We start from the raw sequence: 24,534 nt of genomic DNA on the forward strand, positions 1-24,534 counted from the left end.
AATCATTTTTATTTTAGTAGAACTTTGGAGAGCAGAGGCAGAGGGGGAAAAGCATAGACTGATATGTTTTTTCCAGCTGAATGATAGAGCATCCACTTTCCAAGCTTTTTTGTGATGAGTTCATCTGCAGAACTTGTCCAACTGATCGCTCTGGGGTGAGGCAAAAAGATCTATGTCTGGATTCCCCCATTTGCGGGTCAACATGATGAAAATCCATGGTTCCAGTTTCCATTCGTGTGGATCCATGAGATTTCTGCTTAGTTCATCTTCCAGAGTATTCAGCTTTCCTGGCAGGAACTGAGCTTGTAGTTGTATTTGGTATGTCAAGTCCGTGTTCCACAATGCCATGGCTAGTCTGCAAAGGGGTAGGAATGTGTACCCCCCAGCTTGTTTATGTACCACATAACTATGGTGTTATCTGTCTTTACCATTAATTGTCCTGGATGAAGGTGGTCCTTGAAGGCTGTCAGTGCATTCTGTACAGCTAGCATCTCTTTCTGATTGATATGAAGGTGAATTTGATTTGGGCTCCATTTGCCCTGAATGCACTTCCCTGCCAGATGAGCCCCCCAAGCATAGTCTGATGCATATGTAGTTAGGGTTTGGGCGGCAGAGGGTGGTGTGAATGGCAGTCCCTTGTTTTGGTGGCAGGCCTCTGCCCACCACAGGAACTCTAGTTGCAGGCAAGGTATGATAGGAATCATTGTTTCCAGGTTGTGACAATGTTGACTCCATAAACTTTTTAAGTACCACTGAAGTTTCTGCAGTCTTGCATATGGAATTAGAAGAATGCAGGAGGCCATGAACCCCAAGGCTTGTATAATTTGCCTTGCAGATATAGCAGGGTTTTTGTGGCCACCTGTTTGAAGTAAGTCACCAATTGAATTTGCTTTTCTGGCGTAAGGTAAGCCATCTGGACAGTTGTATTCAAGCTTGCACCCAGGAATGTAATTTTCTGAGAGGGTACCAGTTGTGATTTCTTTTCATTTATGGTGTACCCTAGACAAGTTAGAACCCTTTTTACAAATGCCAGATGCTGTAGACGAATGTCCTTGTTTTCTGCCTGAATTAGACAATCATCCAGGTATGGATATATTTTAATATTTCTTTGCCTGCAAAATGCAATTACTGGAGCCAGGCACTTTGTGAAGACCCTGGGTGCAGTAGATAAGCCAAACGGCAGTGCAGAGAACTGGTAAGGCAAGTAGCCTGCTTTGAAGCGGAGGTATTTTCTGCAAGATTCCCTGATTGGGATATGCAGGTAAGCCTCTTTTAAGTCTAGAGTTACCAAACAGGCATCTTTGCCTAGCATAGGAAGTAGCTGTTGAAGAGTCAGCATCTTGAATTTTGGAATGTCCAGAAATATGTTTAGAGTAGTTAAGTCCAAAATTGGATGCCATGATTTGTCTTTTCTGGGTACCAGGAAAAGCCTTGAATAGAAGCCTTGTCCCTTTTCCTCTTCTGGTACTGGTTGAATAGCCCCCATGTTCATGAGGGACAGAACTTGTTTCTGGGCCTATGCCCACTGATTTGGGGGCAGGTCTGGCCACCCGTTTGGGATTGGCAACGTATGGAAATGAAATCTGTATCCCTGGGATACTATATTTACAACCCATTTGTCCTGGGTTATCAGTTGCCAGTTTCATGCATGAAGTACCAGTTTTTCCCCCAAAGGGGCAGCTAAAAGTTAAGTGCTTGGTGAGTGTAGAGGGAAGTCATTGAGACTCTTTACCATAGGGAGGTGCCTTGTTGTTTCCAGATTTGGAGGTGAAGGCACCCCATTGTTTTGTTCTAAAAGTCCCTTGTGACTGAAACTTGGAGCCTTTGGAATGTCTGGGTTTGACTTGAGTGACTCTCGAAGGGACTGGAAAGGACCAGTTTTTAGTAGGCCAGTGCCTACTAAATCTTGGAGATTGCACTTGTAAGAAATCTTTCACAGTTTGCATAGATTTAGCTTTATCTTCCATCTTTTTTAAAACGTCTTCAGCCTTATTACCAAAGAGACAGTCCTGTTGTAAAGGAGCATCCAACAATTTTGCTTTAACATGATCAGGCAGAGTTTGCTCTTTGAACCAAGCATGCCTTCGTAGCACAGACCCAGCTACAGCAGCCCTGCAAGAGGCTTCCAAAGAATCAAAACCACATTGCAAAGTATGTTTTCCAACTTGTTCAGCTGAATGCAATAAATCCTGTAAATCTTTATTTTCCACACAGTCAGAAATTAACATCATTTTCTGTTTAAGCAGTCCCATGATATGCTGTTGATATTTAAGCATATGAAATTGACAGTTTAAAGCCCTGATTGCCAAGGTTGCAGAAGTGTAAACCTTCTTACCTCATCTATCCAGCGGCCTGGAATCTCTATCAGACGGGGTAGGATTTTTAGCAGTAGAGGCCTTAATGCCCTTGGGACCCTGAGAAATAGTTTCAGGATCTGCAATAGGATTTTTGAAAAGGAATTTGTGTGACTCAGGAACCCTGTAGTATCCGTCTGGCTTACAAGGAGCCAGAGGCAGAGAATCAGGAGCCATACTAGATTCTTGAAAAACATCATCAACAATGTCTAAAACAGGAGGTATAGCCAAAGGCCTATGCTGAGGAGGAAGAAGAAAATCCCTAAGTCTCTTTTTAGATTCAGAGAGATTCTACCATGGGTCGAGGTAGGGAAGGTGGTTGTAGTAGGGAATAATACTGTACACCTACCTCGACCCATGGTAGAACCGTTCCTCGATTGATTACGATGTCTTCGACATTTGTGTTTCGACCTTGTGCGTTCGAGCATACGACGATCGACCATAGCTGTTCGCAATTTCGATAGTAAACCAAGAAAATCCCTAAGTCTCTTTTTAGATTCAGAGAGATCCTGACTTTCCCAGTGGAAATGTTCCCTTAAGGTATGTAAAGTTTCCCCAAAAGAAAAATCCTCAGGGGGAGAAGCAGAAGGAATGGAATCATCTGCATCAGAGTCCTCATAAGTAGGTATAGACAAATCCTGTTCATTAGAAGAGTCAGAAGAAACAGAATCCTGTTCAGAAGATTCATAATCAATGTCCTGCCTAGGCCTCTTAGGAGGAGGGGGTTGACTACCCCTGATCAGAGTAATTAAATCTTCAGCCATTTTGAGCATTTGTTTTTTAGGCATAGGGGCCTGCACATGTGGCCCAGGCGTTGTTTTTTTAGGCAAAGATTTAGATTTTGGCCTTAGTTTTGAAGATGGCGTTGGTCTAATATACAAATATGTAGGCCTGAAAACACCGTCAGAAGCCGGTGCCTGCACAGCGGCTCCGGATCCATCTAAGGTAGAGACATCCGCGGGTTCCATAATTGAAGCATCTCGAGGCATGCAAATCAGATGTAGCGGGTATCAAGGGCTGCAAAAGCACCACACTGAGTACCGGCGAACTGGCGACTGGCTTAGGAGAAGCGTCGTCAGTTTTGGACCTTGACGGTCTGTCTCTGTCCTTTTCTTTGCGTCTTTTAGGTATTCCGGTAGTCGGATTGCTAACCGATAACATTTATTGATAATTAAATCGTGAGCCAAAATATTTAGAAGCAAAAATATGCTGACGTTTAATACTGCGTTAATAAAATTTAGCACAAAACCGAAAGCAAGGTAAGTTGTGGTCAGGGCCTAGACAAGGAATACAGCACAAATGAAAGTCCTTATGAGGTATTTGCTTCCCACAAGTAATGCAATTATTAACTTTTACTGACATTGGTAAGGAGCAAGAAAAATTTTCCCTAACGGGGTACTTAGCTTTTAGTTGAAGACTTCGGTTCTGAAACTCAAAAATGAAAATTTCAGGAGTCGGCCAACTGACACTTGCGAACTGCTTCTGCTTCGGGCACCACGCAGCAAGAAAGACTGACGTAATGGCGTCGGCTGCATGTTTTATACCCCTGACGACCTGACATCATGGAAGAAGGGACAGCAACCGACGCAGGACCCAAGACTTTGTTAATCAGGCCGACTGAGGGCAACCTGCCAGCAGATTACCCAAATGTAATGACTGCAACAGTGAAACACGAAGAACATCTTCACCCCCCCCTGTCCCCCATCAGTAAACCAGGGCATCCCCACCACCTGCCCCCCTCCCCTCATCACCAGGGAGCAGGTCCTTAACGTCTTCTCAAAGGCAAAAAATACAGTCTCCATGGGACCAGATAACATCCCTGGCTGTATCCTACATGAACTCAGGTATAAGCTCGCAGGTCCATTGGATGCCCTATTCAACCAAAGCCTGATCACTGGATTCATCTCAGCTGAACGGAGGACAGCCAGTGTCATCCCTCTACAGAAAGGTGGAGCGTCCACTGACCCAGGCAGTTATAGGCCCATCAGCCTAACTAGCCTGATTTGCAAAGCTATGGAATGCATTATCATGGACTTTATAAACAAGGACATTGGCAACCTCCAAACACTTGAACCCACACAGTTTGGTTTTGTCAAAGGGAGATCATGCCCGTTAAACTTGGTTGACTTCTTTGAAACAGTAACCAAAGCCATGGACGAGGGTGAAGACTGTGCACATCACCTACCTTGAACTAAGCAAAGCCTTTGACACTATTCCTCACTCGGGCATAATAAAAACTCTCCCAGCTAGGCATCAACCCGTATGTTACCAGATGGGTAGCTAACTGGCTTACTGACAGAACCCACTTAGTCAAAGTAGGGGAAGCAACTTCTAGTAGTAGACCCATAAGGAGCGGTGTACCCCAAGGATCGGTTATCTTGGGGCCTCTTCTGTTTGGGATATACTTTTCTGTGGTGCAAGCCAAAATCAGTAGTCTGGGGCTGACCAAGTCTGCAGATGACTGCAAGCTGGGCACTGTCTTAAATTCCCCTAGTGATGTGAACATCCTCCAAGACAGCCTTACTCAAACTAATGACTGGTACCAGAAGCATGGCCTTAAACTGAATGCCAAGAAATGCATCCTTATACCCTTTGGGGAAAATGTCATCCCCACTAATTATCACATTAATAACATACTAAGAATGCAATCAGTTGTGAGGGACTTGGGCAACCAGGTTGATAGCAACATGACTTCTGACCACCACATTGCCTCCATTGTACAGAAGGCTTTCTTCATTGCCCACCTCATAAATAAGGGTATTTCAGCCAGGAACAAGGAGGTCATAACATCCCTGTACTTCTCCCTTATCAGACCCATTACTGAATACAATGCTCCCTTCGGCATGTACCTTGCCAAGCACATGCAGCAGTTGGAGAGACCACAGAGGTTCCGGACCAGGAAAATCCAGGGTCTCAATCACCTATCCTATACAGATAGGCTTAAAGCCCTGTCCCTCAATTCAGTTTCATACAAACTGCTCAGAGGTGACCAGTGTCTGGCATACAAGGCCATTTCAGACCCAGCCTTGATGGAGTTGCTGCATATCCGTAAGACAAAGTCCACTCATGCAATCCGCACACGAGGCCTTTACCTGGTCTGTGATATTACTAGAACTTGTTGGCAAGATAAGACTTGTGTCCCAAAGACTTTCCCGTCTGTGGAATAGACTCCCTCTCCATGTCAAGCAGAGTACCTCTCTAGCTCTCTTTAAAAGGAAACTGGACAGGAAACAGAAAATACACTCCTGGGATCCCACCTGTGTTTCTGCTGGACAGGGGAAACGGGTGTTGACTTTGAGGGAACATGGGCAAAATTCTTGGCTAGGCTTATAAGGGCCTCTGGGCCAATAGCCTAGTATCATCCTATGAACCTATAATACTTGTGTTGAATGATGCAAATCTATGACAGATGTTAAGGCAAAAATATATTGTTAAAGAAGAGATCACTTTATTTGCTTACGTAAAAAGGATTATAATGAAAGTCTGCTAATGGAAGTGCAGAATGAGAAAGGTGTGATAGTTAACAGCAAGAAGAATTAAAGCTATAGAATATTTTTTGAAACTCTGCATACTCAAACAGTTTATACAGAATAAAGAATGGGAGATAAACATTTCTAAAAAATGGATATACTAAGCAGAGAAATTGCTATTAAGGAAGTTCAAAAAAGCCTATGATATGGAAGATAGTATTAGAGTAAGGGCCTGATTGCTGGGCAGGTGGATGGGGTATGGATGGATTTTATGGGTTAAGGTGAGCTGAGTAGATGACAGGTGGTGAGGAAGCTCGACCCAGTTAAGTGCTTTTAGTGCTAAACAGTGGTGGTTCCAGTAAGGTTTCTGCAAGTGAATCTGCCAACTTTGTTACAGCAAAGGTTCATGTTTAGAATTAACTAAGGCTTGTAGGTTGGTCATAACAGGGACTCCATATAGGAGAGAGGGTAAGAGGTAAGTGGTCACTACAGTTGCCTTTTCAGAGTCTGTAAGGAATTTATTGTAGTACGCCTAGTTTTTGATGTTTTGTCTTGATGCTGTTATGGATATGCAAAGTGAATTTAAGATGGTCATCAATTGTCACGCCAAGTAGTTTTGTATATGGGGTAACTTCAATCATGGTATTATTTAAGGAAGACATTTTAAAGTTATTTTTTCATGGAAATGAGATTTTAGGAAAAAAAGAAGTAATTTATTTTTGGGGGATTTAGTAGCAGTTGATTATCCTGCAGCCAACTTTCAATGGTGTTACAGGCTTTTAGAGTAATTTTCTGAAAATGTACTTGGTTGCAGGAAATGCATATTAGAGTAGAAACTTCAGCGTATTGTATTAGGGAAGCTCACTGACAGGATGTGTAAGGTGTTAGTAAATATATTAAAGAGTAGAAGGCCAAGAATGGAGGCATGTGGCACACCAGTATTGATAGGAATGGAGGGAGAAAAAGTAGAGAATCATTTAACAGATTGGTAACCATCGGTAACTATCGGTTAAGTAGTTAAGCCATAGTATTGAGGGTTGTGATAGCCTGATGGAAGACAGCTGGTAGAGGAGTTTTTGATGAATTATTATATCAAAAACTTTACAGAGATCAAAGAATTCAGAGTAAATGTTTGCCTTCATCTCTGGCTTTGTTAATAGTATCTGTGAAAGTTAATAAGGCCATGAAAATGTTATGGGCAAGTCTATAACCATGTTCTGTGGGGTCAAGAGCTTTTCCTGAAGAATATGTTGAAGTTGTTGCTTGTGAATGCATTTCTCCAGAATTTTGGATAAAGGGGTAATATAGCGATAGTTTTGAAATTGGTTATACCAGATGACGGTCCTCCTTTATGAAGAGGGATGATGAAGCATTTTTCCACAGAGAAGGAGTGTATGAATCCTTGACAGTTCTGTTATCTAAGAGACACAGGATTGGCTATGGGAATTGCAGCCAGCTTGAGGTATTCTGCTGGGAGATATCTACAGAAGGAGAACAGGGTTTCAGTTTAAATAATAGCGATTTGATGTAGGAGGTTGGGATGGGTTTTAGGGTGAAATAAGGGGTATTTGCTGTCTGAAGAGAGGGCATGTCAGGATCACTGGGAGTAAAATCTTTAGTAAGGGCTTTAATGGTTTGTATAAAATGTGTCTTAAACTTAGCAGCTATTTTAGAGTGTGTTATTTGGGGCAGGATTAGGAGAGGTGGATGTTTCAGGATGGAGCATACTATTAATACAAGACTAGTTTTTTTTAGGGTTGGACGACTGATTTAGTAAGGGGTTTCTGAAGTAGCTTTTCTTGTCCGTGGTAATCTGTCTTTTTGTACAGTTATGTAGTTCTTTAAAGTGTTGCAAGTTTTCAGGAGATCTATATTTTAACTATTCTTTCCAAGCTCCATCTCTTTCGTACATTAGGTGCTTGCTTTGAGTGGATAACCAAGGAGTAGGGTTATTTCTTTATTCTTTTTGTTCTAGCTGGACCCCAAATATTGATGGTTTTTCAGGAAAAGTGTAGAGCTTCATTGAGTGGAACATTTTTCAGGACAGACCAGTTAAAGGAGCTTAGAATTTTGTAAAATGTATCAGGTTTAAAATTAGTTGAGGTTACGTGAAATTCGAAGTGATTGACATGATGGGTGCAGAGTCTGTTTACACATACAGGGAGGTGAATACCAAGAGAATCAGAGGTAGCCATGGGAGACGCACTTAGTGGAATCGAACACCAATATCCATTCAAGAAGTGAGTCAATGTTTTTGGAATAGTTACAATATGTGGGGGAGGAAATGAGTTGAGTCAATCCAAACAGATTTAGACTAGCTGATGGATATTTTGGGGAGATAATCTGTCAACTGAAATTAATGCCACCTAGGATTATCTTTTCATTAGAAACTGTATGAGAGATCCAGTTTTGGATGTGTTCCAGGGTTGTAGCATTACTACCTGGGTTAATCTAGAGTACTATAATGTACAGCTGCTTATGGTTGACTAGTTTTAGACAGGAGAGGAGAAGTTCAGCATTATGGAATTCGGAAATGGGTAAATTGGAAGGTAGGGTTTCAAGATAGTCAGGATAGTCAGGGTATAGTAAAGTTACACCACCATTTTTTTTTTGTTAATTCTATCAGCCCTGATATTATACCCAGGAAGTGATATTTCAGAGTCAACTATATGAGGTTTTAGTTATGTTTCAGTTATGGCAAGAATATCTCAGTGTATTGTAGATGATCCAAGCATGGAGTTCCGAAATTTTCATTATAAACACCATAAGTATTTAAAGAAATGAATTTAAGCTATTTAGTAAGTTTCAAATAGGCGGGTTAGATTTTGATGGTTTTGGTGATGGTGGTGTGGTCCCTGTTTTGGAAGGAGATGGGTGGGCTGAATGGAGAGGTGGGTAAGGGTTGGCTTGGGATGAGTTTGGAGGCTACTGGGAAGTCAGGATGGGCTGAGGAGCTAGGGTTGGGATAAATATTCTCACATATTTATTTGTATTTATTTTTCAGGGTAGAGCTCTGATCTCCACAGACCTTTTCAGACTCAGCCCATGAGAGATGTCTGGTTTACTGATTTGCTCAGAGTTGCACAATTAGGCAGAGGAAGTTGAGGGAATCAAACCTTGCACTTCTGGACATAACGGTAAGAGAGAGAAAAATGGATATGCTTGATAAACTTGTTTTGGTTTAACTCTAGCAGTTACTTTTATTTTGGTATGGTAGGTTTGAGGATTTAGTAATTTAAAATTGAAGTAAAGATTAAGTGAGTCTTTGTATATACTGGAAGTGTTAAGGGGTGATTTTAATGGTTAGCAGTGGAGCACATAGTGGGAGAAATGTGTACAAGACTGAATGATGTAAGTAAGGTAAGTTGTAAGGTGATAAAACAGGAAGAGCAAGGATGCAGTAATGTTTAAGGGAAGCATGCAGAGAAATTTATCAGAGAAAGAGGAGCTACAACACTGGGGTATGAATATAGGAGGGGTAGGGGTAGATAGCTAAGTGAGGGGGATGGTGTATAAGTTGTGATCACTGTGATTAATTAGTAAATGAAAGAGAGGAAAGAAAGTTTAAGTGCTTAAATCCAGACTGATGGTTTAGGAATTGTGTGTGTATTGTTTTGTCTAGGGTATGTCTATATTTATACATATTTTTAAGAGGAGTGGGAAGTAGGTGGAGTTCTGGGGGGAAAACAGGTCTTATAAATGTAATGTAATATAATAAAATAAAACGACAAACCAAGGTCACGGATCAATCTAAAGCTCACCAAATTTATTTAAACTTAGCACTTCAGCTCCAAGCCTTCAACGAGTATAAAATTCACAGTCATCATCTCATCTTAAGCGGCATAAAATTAGTCAATAATTTAATCATTCAATCACTCAATCAGTTCAAATAACATATTTCCAGTTGCATTCTTTGTTCAACCCAAAGGGTTCCAAGGTGTTATACTTTAAGATAAAAAAGTTTCTTTACCAAGCAATTTGACCTTAATATCTCCACATTCCCCTAAAGACATTTCTATTTTTTCTAAAATGCAGCCTTTTAAGCTCTCTGGATTTGAATTGTGTGCAAAATCAAAGTGTTGCTCCAAGGGGCTATCAAACTTTTGGTTTTTAATATCACGAATGTGTTCTTGCAAACGAGAAGGCCAGACTTCCTGTGGAAGGGGAGCTGGGAAGGGTTACAAAGAGAGAGTTGAGACAGGCTCAGCTCTCAGACCCTACATTACAAGGCATGAGGCACGTAGCTAGTGAGGCACCTGATTCTCAAGGGAAGGGGGAATATGTATACTGGGACAAAGGGTTATTGTATAAAAAGTGGACCCCTGAGGGAGGGCTAGAAGGTGAGAGAGTACAGCAAGCAGTTGGTAGTGCCGAGAGCCTACTGTCTGGCTCTTCTAGCTATAGCCCATGATATTCCCTTTGCAGGTCATATGGGCATAAAACGTACATAGAGATGTATTATGCAAAACTTCTATTGGCATGAGATTTCCAGAGCTGTAACAGGGTTCTGCAGGATCTGTGAGCAGTGCCAAAAGGCAGGCAAGGCAGGAGACAAAGTAAAAGCTCCTTTGATGCCTGTGACTGAGGAGCCATTTCAGAGGGTAGCTACAGATATTGTGGGGCCTCTTAGTACCCCAAGTTCCATAGGGAAAAAGTATATCCTAGTGGTAGTAGATTATGCTACAATATACCCTGAGGCAGTGGCTTTGTCCATCCATTGAGGCAAAAAAGGTGGCATGTGCTTTGTTAGAGATTTTCGGCAGGGTAGGCTTCCCAAAAGAAATATTGACCGACAGCGGTGTCAATTTCATGTCAGAGCTGCTGACCTGTCTGTGGAGGTACTGTGGGTTGAAGCACCTAAAGACCACCCTTACCATCCTCAGACTAATAGACTTGTTGAGAGGTTAAACTCTACACTCAAGTCCATGTTATGGGCATTCGCAGACAAGTTTAAGAGGGAGTGGGACAAATATTTGCCCCAGCTGTTTACTTACAGAGAGGTTCCCCAGGAATCCACAGGTTTTGTTCACCCTTTGAGTTGTTGTACGGGCATAAGGTGAGGGGGCCTCTAGTCTTAATTTGTGATGACTGGGAGGGTGACTGTGAATCCCACAAGGAGTCTGTTGTGGCATATGTCCTAAACCTCAGGACAAGGCTCAGGGAACTCGTGGGCTTGGCCCAGGAGAACCTGGCAGAAGCCCAACAGCAGAAAACATCTGGTATGACAGGAATGCTAGAGAGTATGCTGTAGGGGCAGCAGGTAATGGTTCTCATTCCCGTCATACACAACAAGCTGCAGGCAGCCTTGGAGGGACCCTACAAGGTGGTAATGAAGGTCAGTGATGCTAACTAGATGGTGGAACTGCTAGGCAGGATCACAAACTGTATCATGTTAACATGATGAAACTTTACCATGATAGGCAGGCCCTTGTGCTGAGTAATTGCAGTGGATTGCAGGAGTCTGAGGGAGATCTGGTGACTGATCTCCTCAGTGAGGCTCGGGCTGACACCTCAGTGGAAGGGGTAGCAATGTCCCAGCAGCCATCTCCTACCCAGGTTCGAGAAATCTGACCAGAGTTACAGGAATTTGGGGACATGCTCACTGGGAAACCAGGGTGCACCCACCTGGTGCAGCATTTGGTGGATACAGGACCCCAAAGGCCTATTAGGCAGGCCCCTTATAGGGTGCCTGAGAGAGTCAGACAGACTCTGAGGGAGGAGATACAGGAAATGTTGGAATTAGGGGTAATTCAAGAGTCCAACAGTCCCTGAGCCTCCCCAGTGGTACTGGTACCAAAGAAGGATGGCAGCACCAGGTTCTGTGTGGACTACAGGAAATTAAATAGTCACACAGAGTCAGATGCTTACCCCATGCCTAGGACAGATGAATCCATAGAGCAGCTGTGTGGAGCTAAGTATCTTACCAACATTGATCTTACCAAGGGTTACTGGCAGGTGCCCTTGACTTCCAGTTCTAGAGAGAGTTCAGCCTTTGTGACTCCTTTTGGCTTGTATGAGTTCACAAAGATCCCCTTTGGAATGAAAAATGCCCCAGCGACTTTCCAGAGGCTGGTAGATCATATATCCTAGCAAGAGCAGGAGGGTTTGCCCTTGCTTACCTAGAAGATATTGCCATCTACAGCCATTCCTGGCACGTGCACCTTCAGCAGGTCAGAGAAGTGCTGGGCAGACTACAAAGGACCGGGTTGACCATTAAGCCGAGCAAATGTCAGGTGGGTATGGCAGAGGTCTCCTACCTGGGAAATAGAGTGGGGAGTGGTAAGATCTGGCCAGAACCTGCCAGAAGCTGTTCAGGCATGGCCTGCACCTGTTACCAAAAATCAGGTGAGGGCATTCTTAGGAACAGTGGGGTACTATAAAAGTTTGTCCCCAGTTGTAGTACCATAGCTGCTCCCCTCACAGACCTGACAAGGAAAAACAGGCCAGATAAGGTAGTGTGGATCACAGCATGTGAGCAGGCATTCCAGAAGTTTTGGGAGGACCCCCTGTGTTAGCCAGTCCAGATTACAGCAAAGAATTTGTTGTGCAGGTGGATGCTTTGAACTATGGGGTAGGGGCTATACTTAGTCAGATTTCTTCAGAGGGAGAAGAGCATCCAGTGGTTTATCTCAGTCATAGGCTCCAACCCAAGGAGGAATGCTATACAGCTGTAGAAAAGGAATGTCTAGCCATAGCGTGGCACTGCAGAAACTTCAGCCTTATCTCTATGGAAGGAAATTCACTGTAGTTACAGATTACAATCCCCTAACATGGTTACATCGAGCCAGCCAGCAAAATGCCAAGTTACTCAGCTGGAGCCTAGGGTTGCAAGCATGTGATATTTCAGTGCAGCACTGCAGTGGGATTAGGAATGCTTAATTATATTAATTAATATTTAATTAATATTTAATTAATAATATTATAATAATATTAAATTAATTAGGAATTAATTAGGAATATTAATATTATAATAATATTATAATATGTCTTCTTTGATAGCATCCCAGCAATGTACTTACTAGCCAAAATTGAATTTTACTCTAGCTGACAATGTCAATGTCTCTTGTTTCACAGTTTCCTTTTTCAAACTAGGACAGTTGAAATTAAGCTGTTGATCAGTGTACCGTCATCTTGGACATGCAGGGAGGTGAAACCCCTTTTTGAGCAGGTGCCGGGTGTCAGAGGAGAGTCACTAATTGTATGTAGCTCCCATTCTAGTGGCCTAATCACACCCCATAACTACTTCCTATGGAAGTGTATGCTTGCAGTCATGCATACCAATCTCAAGGCTTTGATGTGCAAACTACCACTCCACTGGTTTTGCACAGTACTTTGTAACTGAGAAAATGCCTAGTTTTCAAAAACTACCGCATATTAAGGCAAATCAAATGTCAGCTGCTTCATGTGAAGTTACACCAGAGCTTGAATATCATTGGTACCAAGAGTGAGAGTCTGTGACTGTTTACAGTAATTAAGGGCATTTTTCTTTGAAAGATGCCACAGCTTTAGAAACATTTTCATCAAACTTGTGGCATCTTTAAGTCTATTACTGAAGTTTGGGGTTGCAGAGAACTCTGACAATCTCCCCTGCAAGAAAATTATGTTTTTAGTTATTTTATTTATTTATTTTTTTACATGTGTACTGAGACACTGGTTTGCTGGATCTTCTGCGATAGATTTTAAACTCAGTTAATTTTTCATTGTACAACTGGTATAACTGTAAATGCTCTGTGCTGTTTTAAATTCCTGAGCTTCATTCAGCGATGTGAAGCTCAGAACTAGAATATGGTTATTACCAGTGTGGATTCTCATGTGATTCTTGTAATTTGTGGCACTGGCAAATCCTCTGCCACAACCTGGCTCTGGGCACATATATGGGCGTTCCCCTGTATGTGTTCGAATATGAACTTTCCGAATGTTGGAGGTTGTGAATGAACGACCACACCCTTCAAATGGACATCTGAATGGACGTTCACCTGAAAACAAACAAAAAAAAAAAATCAGTGTAATTTCATGTTATATACTGAAGAAAACAATTATTAAACAGTTTTTAAAATTTTACTTTTCAAGAATTGTCTCCTTTAATAAATCGAGAACCATTTACGATTTCAAAGGCACCTTACTGCTTTTTACAGTATTTTGCACTACTCATTTCCCTTTTATTATTTAAACACCCTCATACAACAATGCTAGATATGCCTTCCTTTTTTATGACGAGGATTCGTTTTACATATAAATGTACACAAGAACAAGTCGCAGGGCTGCCAAGACTGGTTACCAGAACATTATTGTCACATTTTCAATACTTAATGCAGATCACACTTATATGCATCATACAAGCTTCAGTAAATAATTAGCAAGATTTGCCGATACAGTATGTAGTGTGCAGGGTTAGTAGCATAGGAACTGACCAGAAAACGCCCACATGTGATTTGCAGCAAACAGTGCATCAAGGCAACTTCCATGATACGTTTGGGTGTACAGGGATTGTTTAAGGTGCACAGAAGGTCAGCGGATGGTCACAAGTGCAAGGTGGTATTGATAATGCAATTCATGGAAATCTTCACCAAGTACCAAGGCCATCATCTAATACAGCAATGCAGTGCAGCTACGACTACCTAGCAATGTGGACACCGGGTCCCTCTGTCAGTTAACAGAAAGGTGTAGAATGCCTTCTGGTGTCATCACAAAGTTACCACAATTAAAAGCCAATCTCCATATGCAAAAAATTTCAATAAAGAGATAATCACACGCAGAGCTGTGTATGTATCACTCTGTATAGTTTGAGGGGAGGCATATAAATATACAGTCACATGTATATACTTTCTCATAAAGTAAGTACAACTATATATACATTTTAATGAAGAACAGCTGCTCTATAGTTCTCCTTTCACTCAAGTGCAGGCTGTACCCTCTCTACAAGGAAGAGGTTCATGCCTTGGCACTTAGGGGAACAGTGATATACCTCAATCTGCAAGTAGCAAAATAACACATTATGAGGGGATTCAGAAATTTATGTGATGGGTAAATCAAGCCTGAAAATAGGGGCATACCTCCAGAAATAGGGACATCCTAAATCAGGCTTGAAAATAGGAGTGTTCTGCCAAAATAGGAATAGTTGAGGGGTCTGAAATGAATCCATAATAAGATGCACGTAGTGCTTAGTACAAAGGACTAAATAAGCATCAAACAATGTTAAAACTTTTACAAACTTTGTGGTACATTCCTAAACACAAGGTGTTCTGCAGTTCTGTAGTGATTGCTCTGTATTTCAGGAAACAATGTAGCAACCTCTTATATTTAGACAAAGACAAACACACACATTTGGGTACATATGTGCAGGTGCATGAGCGCACGCGTGTGTGTCTTTGCATTGATCAAAGCCCCAATATCATGTACACTTGCAATACCTTTGCACACATACTGCACTATGTGCACTCTAAAAACAATGCCACAAGTTTTTATTGCATTCCTAGACAGTGCAGTCTATGTTACGTAAACACAGCATGCCAGTCTGCTTACAAATATATCACTGTACAATATACAGCTGTCAAATACACCCCTTTGATTTTCTGCCTATACTAGTAACATACAAAAACAAAACACCAGCAAGAGGGTCCAAACATTGATCGCAACAGAGATTTAATAAAGATAAAAAATAATTAAGCACTTGTGCCTCACTCAGGAGACTTCATCAGAATACAAGCCATCCTGAAATGCAACCTTATATAACACAAGTTGTCCTAAACTGGTTAATTGCTACCTAATTAAACTTGTGCATATCACATTTTCATTGCTTTCTTAAAGTGACAGTACTTGTTCATTTGACAATCATTGACTAAACACTACAAATCATTACACCGTGTGAAACAAACTTCAACTATAAACCATTATCTAAAAAAACACCTCACCTGAGGTCTGTGGAGAAGAAAGACTGGGACTTGCTAAAACTGTAGGAAGTTGTGTCTTCCTTAATAAAGGGTGAACGTACTAAGCTCATCGAGTGGATTACCCAAGACCAAAGAGGTGAAGGCAACAGTGGCTTGTTTCATTCATCCTCACTTCCGGTTCCTGTTTCTGGGGCTGAGAATTCTTGTGTTGCTGTTAATACAGTGCTTGTGGTGGATGATAGTGTTTTTTCACAACAGTCTCTGTTTACAAACAGTAATTCTTTGCAATTTCCACACAAGAGGGGGAAAAATTTAGAAGTTAATTCATCGGACATTATTTCTCAGGTACACAGACATTTTCAACAATCTTACACTGCTGTAGCAGGTGCTCTTTATTTACAAGTGAGGTAAGAGTATGCTCTTCTGAGCAGCTGAGAAAGGCGGTCTATAATAACACTTTAGTGGCAATTTTTAAATTTTACTGGACAAAATATTTGATTTTCAGAGTGGTTTCAGTAATGGTTTTATGGATAGTGCAATTATTCCAAAGCACTCTTCCTCTCTTAAGCACTTAATATTTATATTTGAAAACAGACTTACTAAAGTGAAAACTTTACAAATTGAAAATAGTTATTCAAGGCAATGTTTAAATTTAAAGATTGTACCACAGGGATTAAGGTTATAAAAATTTATTTTTGGGTTGGTGTATTCCAGGAAGATTGTGGATGATTTTATTAAGATGTTTGATGCAAAGTAGGAGAAGAGTTGCATCACAAAAATTTAACAGATTTGTTACTTGCAGAGTTTATAGCAAATGTAGTAACATTTTTTAAAGAAAAAAAGAAAGCTGGAGAGGGCCCATCAAGCAATATAAAAATAGGGAGGCCTACCCTAGCAAATCCTTGATTTTTCTTAAAAAAGAAGAGAAAGGTTTTTATTCAAATTTCACCTGTTTTGGTTATGGCGAGGGGATAGATACTCTTAGGGAGTGTCTGGAAAAAGAGACTTATAGTGATGAAGTACAGGATTTTCAGAATCCAAAATGTTCAGAGAGGTTATCAAGTCGTTCCAAGCAATTGTGAGACCCTGGCCTGAATCATACGAAACTTTCACCCCTGTCACCTTGCAAAGGGTATGGGAAGAAACCACAGGGGAAGAGGAGGTATTAAAGGACAGTACTGGTATTAATATATACATACATACGGGGGGGGGGGGGCTACAATATATATAATTACACAGACTGTGTCATCATGAAAGAGCATTTTTCCCTATTTCAAAAAGGTTGTACGTTTATTCCCACAAAGAATATAGATGTTGCAGACTGGATGATTGAGTTGAAATTATTTACTAGGAAACAACTTGACAGCTTTTCTTCATGACAATAAAAAGGATTCGAGGGACAGGAACAATGAGCGAGATGTTAACATTAAAAAGCATAGTGTATTCAATCCCACTCTGCACCCAACTATTTGCATTTTTGAAAAGGCAGTTATGGAAGAATTGTACAATTTGAGTTATTCTAAACAAGAGGTATACTTCCAACCTGACCAAAGAAGAAAAACTGCCTTTTGATAAGGTACGGAATGACAGAGCGGTACGAATTATGAAACCTGATAAAAGGGGTGGCATGGTGTTATATGATGCCCATGACTGTTCTAACACTATGCTAAAGATTCTACACAATGCTGACGTTTACACTCCCCATTTCTAAAAATCAAACAAACATAGCGTACCACAGAATTGATTTATTTTTGGAAGAATATTTATTAGACCAATGAATAAACAATGAGATGTTTAATTTTTTACTGAATTCAAGGCCTGCTATTCCTACCATTTTCAGTATCCCAAAATACATGCGAATGTCTTGAATCCCCAGTAGTGTCAGCCAGGGGTCTAAAACCTATCCTGTGGCAGTTCTTATTGATAGGTGGCTGAGGCAGATATATGAAGCAGTCCTCCGTCTCCTGAAAGATTTGTGGGACTTTTTGGGAAGACTGAAAAAGGATGTGTGGAACAAATATATCAGATTCATAACTGTGGATGTTGTTGATTTGTTCACAATGACTCTGGCAACAGAAGGCTTGGAATTTTTTGTGATAGCCTCAATCAGTTCTCCCATTTATCTAATGAAAAATGATCCTAATGGTTGAATTGATCTCCATAGTTTTAGAGAACAATTATATTATTTTTGAAGAAGTGGTTTTTTTTTTTCAACAGATTAGGGGGTTGCTATGGGTGCAGCCTGTGCCCCAATATTTACTAACTTGGTTTTACTTAGGAGAGCAATATGTTTTCAATAGCCCCTTTTTCAAAAAATTAAACCTTACTTCAGATAACTTAACTTTTTTTAGGGTATGGGATAGTGCTGAGGGGGAGATTCACTCTTTTGTAGAATATTTAACACAATATGGGTATCTGAAGAAGTTTTTGGTGTACAAAAATGAAAGTGCTTATACCTTTAAGGATTTAAAGCTGGTTTTAACACAAAAACCTCTTGGTTGGATGTCTCATTCTCTGTGGTGCTGTGGATTGTGTTTTTTGCTGGTTTGTTTGCTGGGTCTGCCTTTTTCAACCATATTTTTTTACCAACATATTCAAGGTAACAAAAAGTAAAGAATGCGTAGAAATTTGATGATCTTAAAAAATGCATTACCTTATTCTTTCAAGAGTTCTTGCACTCTAATAACCAGACATGCTTAAACTCTACTGCTTGTGCAAGATGCAGTAACATGCATGATCAGCCTATGCTTCCATCTGCTGGTCTTTTGTAGTTACTGCAGGCAATGCTTATGAAAGCTTGAAGATCCTCAACAGTTTCCATCTAAAATGACAATAAAAGCTGTTCAGTTGTAGAAAAGCAGAGGTCACCACCAGTCTGAAGCTACAACAGATTCACAGATATTCTAAGACCACCAAGTCTTATGACCATTCATGCCTTGCCAGTATCTTCCCACAGGCCACACTTCTTTTCTCCAGGACGACCATGTCAGTCCTGGAGTAAATTTAGAGACATCCATTCAGTCACCTAGTTTATGTTTAAAGGAAGACAGTGAGTTGCAGTACCTCTCAAGTGTCCCTGATTTTCACAGCTGTCCCTGATTTTGGCTCAATTTTTAGCTTTGTCCCTCTTAATCCCTCCTAAAAGCGATGACTTTTGAAGAAAAAGTGATGAATTACACTTAATAAATTATGACAATAATTAGAAAAATACATTTCTTTTACTTCAGAAAATGCATATTAACTCACATTATCTTAATCTGTCAATACCTCAAGTTAATAGCACTGATACTTTAAAAGTGTACCTGATTCTGAAGAAATTTGTCCCCGATTGGTTGAGAGCTATGACTTACACTGCTTAATATGCTGGGGAAGTTTATTCCACAGGTTTGGGGGGGTGCTCTGTTATAAAGCTGTGCCTCTGCGGGTGAAGATATAGGCACTTACTTCTAGCACTGACACAGATATTGGACCTATGAAGAAAAAGGACATTAAGGGCAATCAGAACTGTAATGGAGAGGTAAGAGAGACAGATCCCCCCTCAAATGTCCATAACAGTAAATAAAGGTTTAGAGCTTCCAGTCTCTCTTGGTATCTTACAGCCTTTAGGCCTGTGATTTTTTTTGTTTAGGAACCTTTTAGGTACTGTTTGATGTTTACTAACATATATCCCAGAGGGGCAATGTAATCAATATTTCGCCCAATCGATGCTGATTACAAGAGTTATTTATCTCTTTAGACACTGATGATATTCCCCTGGGAAATTAACTGAGCTAAATAAAAGGATTTCCCGATGACTGTTGTAACACAATGGTCAAAACAGCTATCAACCCAGGTACCTATGGTCCCTGACATTTTCGTAACAGGATTTGGATAGTACATGATACTGTAAATTCCACTAACAAGATCAAAGTTGTTGGTAATAGATAATTGCTCCCAGGTCCTACCATGAGGTCCTACATTTAAACTTTTTTTGGTGAATAGATTGGATCCACCAGGTCTACTTTCACATGAGACCAAAAGTGGTATTTATATGGATTAAAGGAATTCTGACAAGGACCTAGGAGGAACTGCACAGCTCTAAAATAAAAGACCTTCTAACACAGCAAGACCGTAGCTGTAATATTTAGCAGCCAGTTGTACTGAAAAAATAAGTATTACAACTACTGGCTACAACAAACCATATTATTAAAAAAAGGCCCAACCCAGCCATCAGCGCACACATGCTGAGCACATGCACAGTACATCATCTTGCTTCTCCACAACAGAAAAATTGCAGAGGAACACTAAATGGTCATTATATAAAGACTTGGAAAAAGGAAACGGTGCCAAAAGCAGCGCAACGACCATAAAACAAGAAGCTGCTAGCGGTGCCAACAACTAGTCCCCAAAACACAGTGTAGAAAGATTTTAATGAACAAAACACAAAACAATCAATAATGGATAAGCGCCTTCGTCAAAATGACTTGATCAGAACAAGTAACTGTTACAAAAGTTTTCATTTTATACAGTTCTTAGTAAATCATATGACCCAACCAATTAAAATTTAAAAAAAACAGTCATATCATTTCATGTAGAAGGCTTTAGAATATAAAAAACTATGAAAATATGAACCTGTATAATACAAAAATACAAATATATAAATTGATAATTCTAACTACATTAAAATGTATACAACTGAATAGTGTAAAACTAAGAAAAACTGAGGGATTTTGGTGTCATAATTTACAAGCCCTGAACTTTAATTCTGGTTTGATACTGATAGCATCATTTAACCCTGGATATTCAGCACCATTTAACCTAAGTTGCCATTTAGTTTCAGCCCTCATTAATTTATTTTTCCAATCCCCCCCCTCTAAAATCTACCTGTACAACTTCCAATATACCAAATTTAAAACTATGAAGTGGATTCTCTTGGATGTGTTTAAATAAGGCATTCTTTTCATCCTTCCTATTAATACTGTAGCAGTGTTCGTATATCCTACGATTTAATTTCCTTTCCGTCTTGCCAATATAATAACAAGAACAGGAATTACAACTAGCAAGATAGACAACACCTGAAGTGACACATGAACCAGCTACAAAATTGACATCAATGCCATAAGGACCTAAACTAATCCTAGGATTTTCATTGATGTACCCAAAATAGTCACAAGAACCACATTTGTGGGTACCTTTCTTCCTACTTTTCACATTAGGTTTGTTTTCCAAAATATTTTTCAAGTTGCTACCGACCCTATAGGTAAAAAAAGGTTCTGGGCCTATTACATTAAAGAGATCTCTGTTTCCCTTAAACATTGCCCAGTTGTTTTGGATAATCATTTTTACCTCATTTGATGTTTCACCATATGTAATAACCATGGCTTGAGAAAAATCCTTTTATTCACTTTGGTTGACGTTTGCAATTTCTACCTCAGCCCCTAATAATGGTTTGTATCTATCATTCCAATCATTCATCACTTGATCCCTAATGTTCTTTACAAAATCTAATGGATATCCTCTGTGCAAAAACATGTCCATAACTAGTTTGGTCTCTTTCTCTACCAAAGTCCTGTTAGAACACATCCTTAAAACCCTAACCATTTGCCCCTTAACTATATTTCTCTTAATATGGGGGGGATGGTTACTTGAAAATTCAAGGTAATCATTAGAAAAAGAGGATTTCCTGTGAACCTTGGATTGGGATGAATAGTTGGTGACATCCTTAAATATTTTTACGTCAAGAAAATTGATTTCTTTACAATTACCATTTCCAGTAAATTTAAAATAATCACATATGGTGTTCATATAGTTAAGAAATAATTCAAAAAATGTATCCTTCTTCCACAAAATAAATAAATCATCTAGAAACCTTAAATAAAGGTGCCATTCATTTCTATAACTAGAGGTAAAAATAAACTGATTCTCCCACCCATATAAAACTAAATTAGCAAAAATGGGAGCACAGCTGTTGCCCATGGCTACTCCTTGAACCTATTTATAAAATTCCCCCTCGAAAGTAAAAAAAATATTTTTCAACACTAATTCCATTAATTCTGTGATAAAGTTGATTAAACTACCACTCAAATTTGTTTTGCTAACTAAAACTTCGTTGAAAAATTGTAATCCTGCCTCATGGGAATAGAGGTAAAAAGATCAACTACATCAATAGTAGAAAAATAAATATCTTTATTAAAAAATTCATTCTTAATTCTCCTTAAAAAATCCCAAGAATCAAGGAGTACATACTCCAATGGGGCCAAAGCATGTTTAACCATTCGATCAATAAAAACCCCTAATGAATAAGTAAGGCTGTTGGACACTGAAATAATAAGCCTGTATGGAGGGTCTTTTAAACTTTTATGAGTTTTGGGAATAACAAAACAAATAGGTATAACAGGATGCTCCACATGTAAAAAATTAAAAACCTCTTCATTAATGACACCTTGCATTAGGGAGTCCTCCAAAAAAAATTTATCTTTCTATAGCTTATGTGGATTTCATTCCTAGAGACAATTTCATATTTGTATTGTCATTCAACATATTAGTTATTTTATTTTTATAGTCAACCATATTTACAATAGCCATACCCCCACCCTTGTCCGGTTTCATAAATCTAACATTCCGGTTGTCCCTTAACTCAAAAAGTAACTTTTTCTCGGCCAGGGTCAAATTGTGTTTCCTATAAATATGTGTCCGTGGGTCTTAAAAATCTCCCGCTCAGTAACTTTTTCAAAGGAATGCAAAACAGGTAAAAGGGGGGGGGGATTCCAACAACTTTTTTTGTATATGACGGAATTCCTTCTGTTGTCAATACTTGCTTTGTCTCTATTTAAACATTTTTAAATTCATTTTCCTAACAAAAATCTTAAAGTCAGTTAAAATTTTACTAATTTCATCTCTATTGGAAGGCACAAATTTCATTCCCTTTATTAGCAAGTGAAAAAGGTCCTTACAAATGGGAAATTCTGCATAATTAAAAATCTTAAAACCTTTATACAAAAAAACAATATTATCAGATACAATGATTCCATCATCGTTGTTCACATCTTGATTGTTTTTGTTGTCATAAACTACTGGTAACTGTTCTTCCTCCTGTAGGAGGGGTTTCTGCATTTGGGTCTCGCTCCCCCTTCCCCTCTGGATCCTAAAAAATCATGTTCCTGTCTAACCTGATTTCTGTTGAAAATCCTTTTGGATCTTCTCAGGGGTAGAAATTCAGTGTCATAATCATTTCCATCATTGTTAAACCTGTTAAAATTCGTGTTTTCATTAATAAGTTGGGATGAGGCTGTTGTATTACCCTTAGTCAAATCCACCCCCAGATGAGCTTTGGGAAAAGGGTAAGCCAAACCATTTTTGTATTCAAATTCATCCCTAGATAGTCTTGTTATTATATTGGCAAGACGGAAAGGAACTTAAATCGTAGGATATACGAACACTGCTACAGTATTAATAGGAAGGATGAAAAGAATGCCTTATTTAAACACATCCAAGAGAATCCACTTCGTAGTTTTAAATTTGGTATATTGGAAGTTGTACAGGTAGATTTTAGAGGGGGGGATTGGAAAAATAAATTAATGAGGGCTGAAACTAAATGGCAACTTAGGTTAAATGGTGCTGAATATCCAGGGTTAAATGATGCTATCAGTATCAAACCAGAATTAAAGTTCAGGGCTTGTAAATTATGACACCAAAATCCCTCAGTTTTTCTTAGTTTTACACTATTCAGTTGTATACATTTTAATGTAGTTAGAATTATCAATTTATATATTTGTATTTTTGTATTACACAGGTTCATATTTTCATAGTTTTTTATATTCTAAAGCCTTCTACATGAAATGTTATGACTGTTTTTTTTAAATTTTAATTGGTTGGGTCATATGATTTACTAAGAACTGTATAAAATGAGAACTTTTGTAACAGTTACTTGTTCTGATTAAGTCATTTTGACGAAAGCGCTTATCCATTATTGATTGTTTTGTGTTTTGTTCATTAAAATCTTTCTACACCGTGTTTTGGGGACTAGTTATTGGCACCACTAGCAGCTTCTTGTTTTATGGCCATTATATAAAGACATTATTTAAGAAAAGTAAACAATTTCTTTCTTAAATAATGTCACTGCATAATAGCAACAGCTCATTCCTGGATGTGGGTATCACAGGATTTATCCACGGTTGGCCCTTGTGATCAAACCACACCATCCTTGTGTAAATCCACTTGGATCATGGGTTGCTGCTAAAGTTCGATAAACCGAGTGTCGGGTCTGGTGCAACCCCAGAGTGGGCTGCATTAATTATAACCCAACCCCACCCCCTTATTTGTTACTCTAAGTAAATATTGCTTCAGCAGTCTGAACCAGAATCAAACACAACATACGTTTGCTGAACCAGTGACAGCGATATCAGGCAATATTACAAAAAAAGTGATGCAAATCTGCCAAAATATCCATTTCACCAGAAATGTGTCAAAATAGAACCAAATACAACACTTGATAAGCCACTGACGTGACAGAAAAATCCTTTGTTAACAGGCAGTATTACTGAAAAAGTGATGCAAATCTGATGTGAACTGTGGTTCACTATCAATGTGTCAATAGACTCCTAAGAATGATAGTAAAATGTGTGCTTATAGGGGTGCTTTAAATGCAGTGGACTCGCATTAAACAGAAAAACTGGCAAAGACTCGCTGGAATGTTACCATAGTCTGGGCTTCCCATCAACTGCTACTCAGACCACGGCATCAAAAGCTAACAAGGAAGCACCATGAAGAAAAACATTTGTGGCTGAACTGTATCTTGTACCAGCACCTGCTGATAACTTCCAGCACTGCTATGAACAACAT

General features: G+C 39.5%; 1 protein-coding gene across 1 annotated transcript in view; it reads right to left on the bottom strand.

The window, feature by feature from the left end:
- The window catches only part of ZNF76 (zinc finger protein 76), an 870,184-nt gene that overhangs the window by 339,514 nt on the left and 506,136 nt on the right, over positions 1–24,534 (bottom strand). The window contains exon 10 of the mRNA XM_044076568.1: positions 13,621–13,800. Within this exon, the coding sequence (XP_043932503.1) occupies positions 13,621–13,800 (180 nt within the window). The remainder of the gene's footprint in view (positions 1–13,620; positions 13,801–24,534) is intronic.

The sequence above is a fragment of the Protopterus annectens genome, chromosome 7.part0, assembly GCF_019279795.1.
Source record: "Protopterus annectens isolate FY-2018-M chromosome 7.part0, PAN1.0, whole genome shotgun sequence".
Lineage (NCBI taxonomy): Eukaryota > Metazoa > Chordata > Ceratodontiformes > Protopteridae > Protopterus > Protopterus annectens.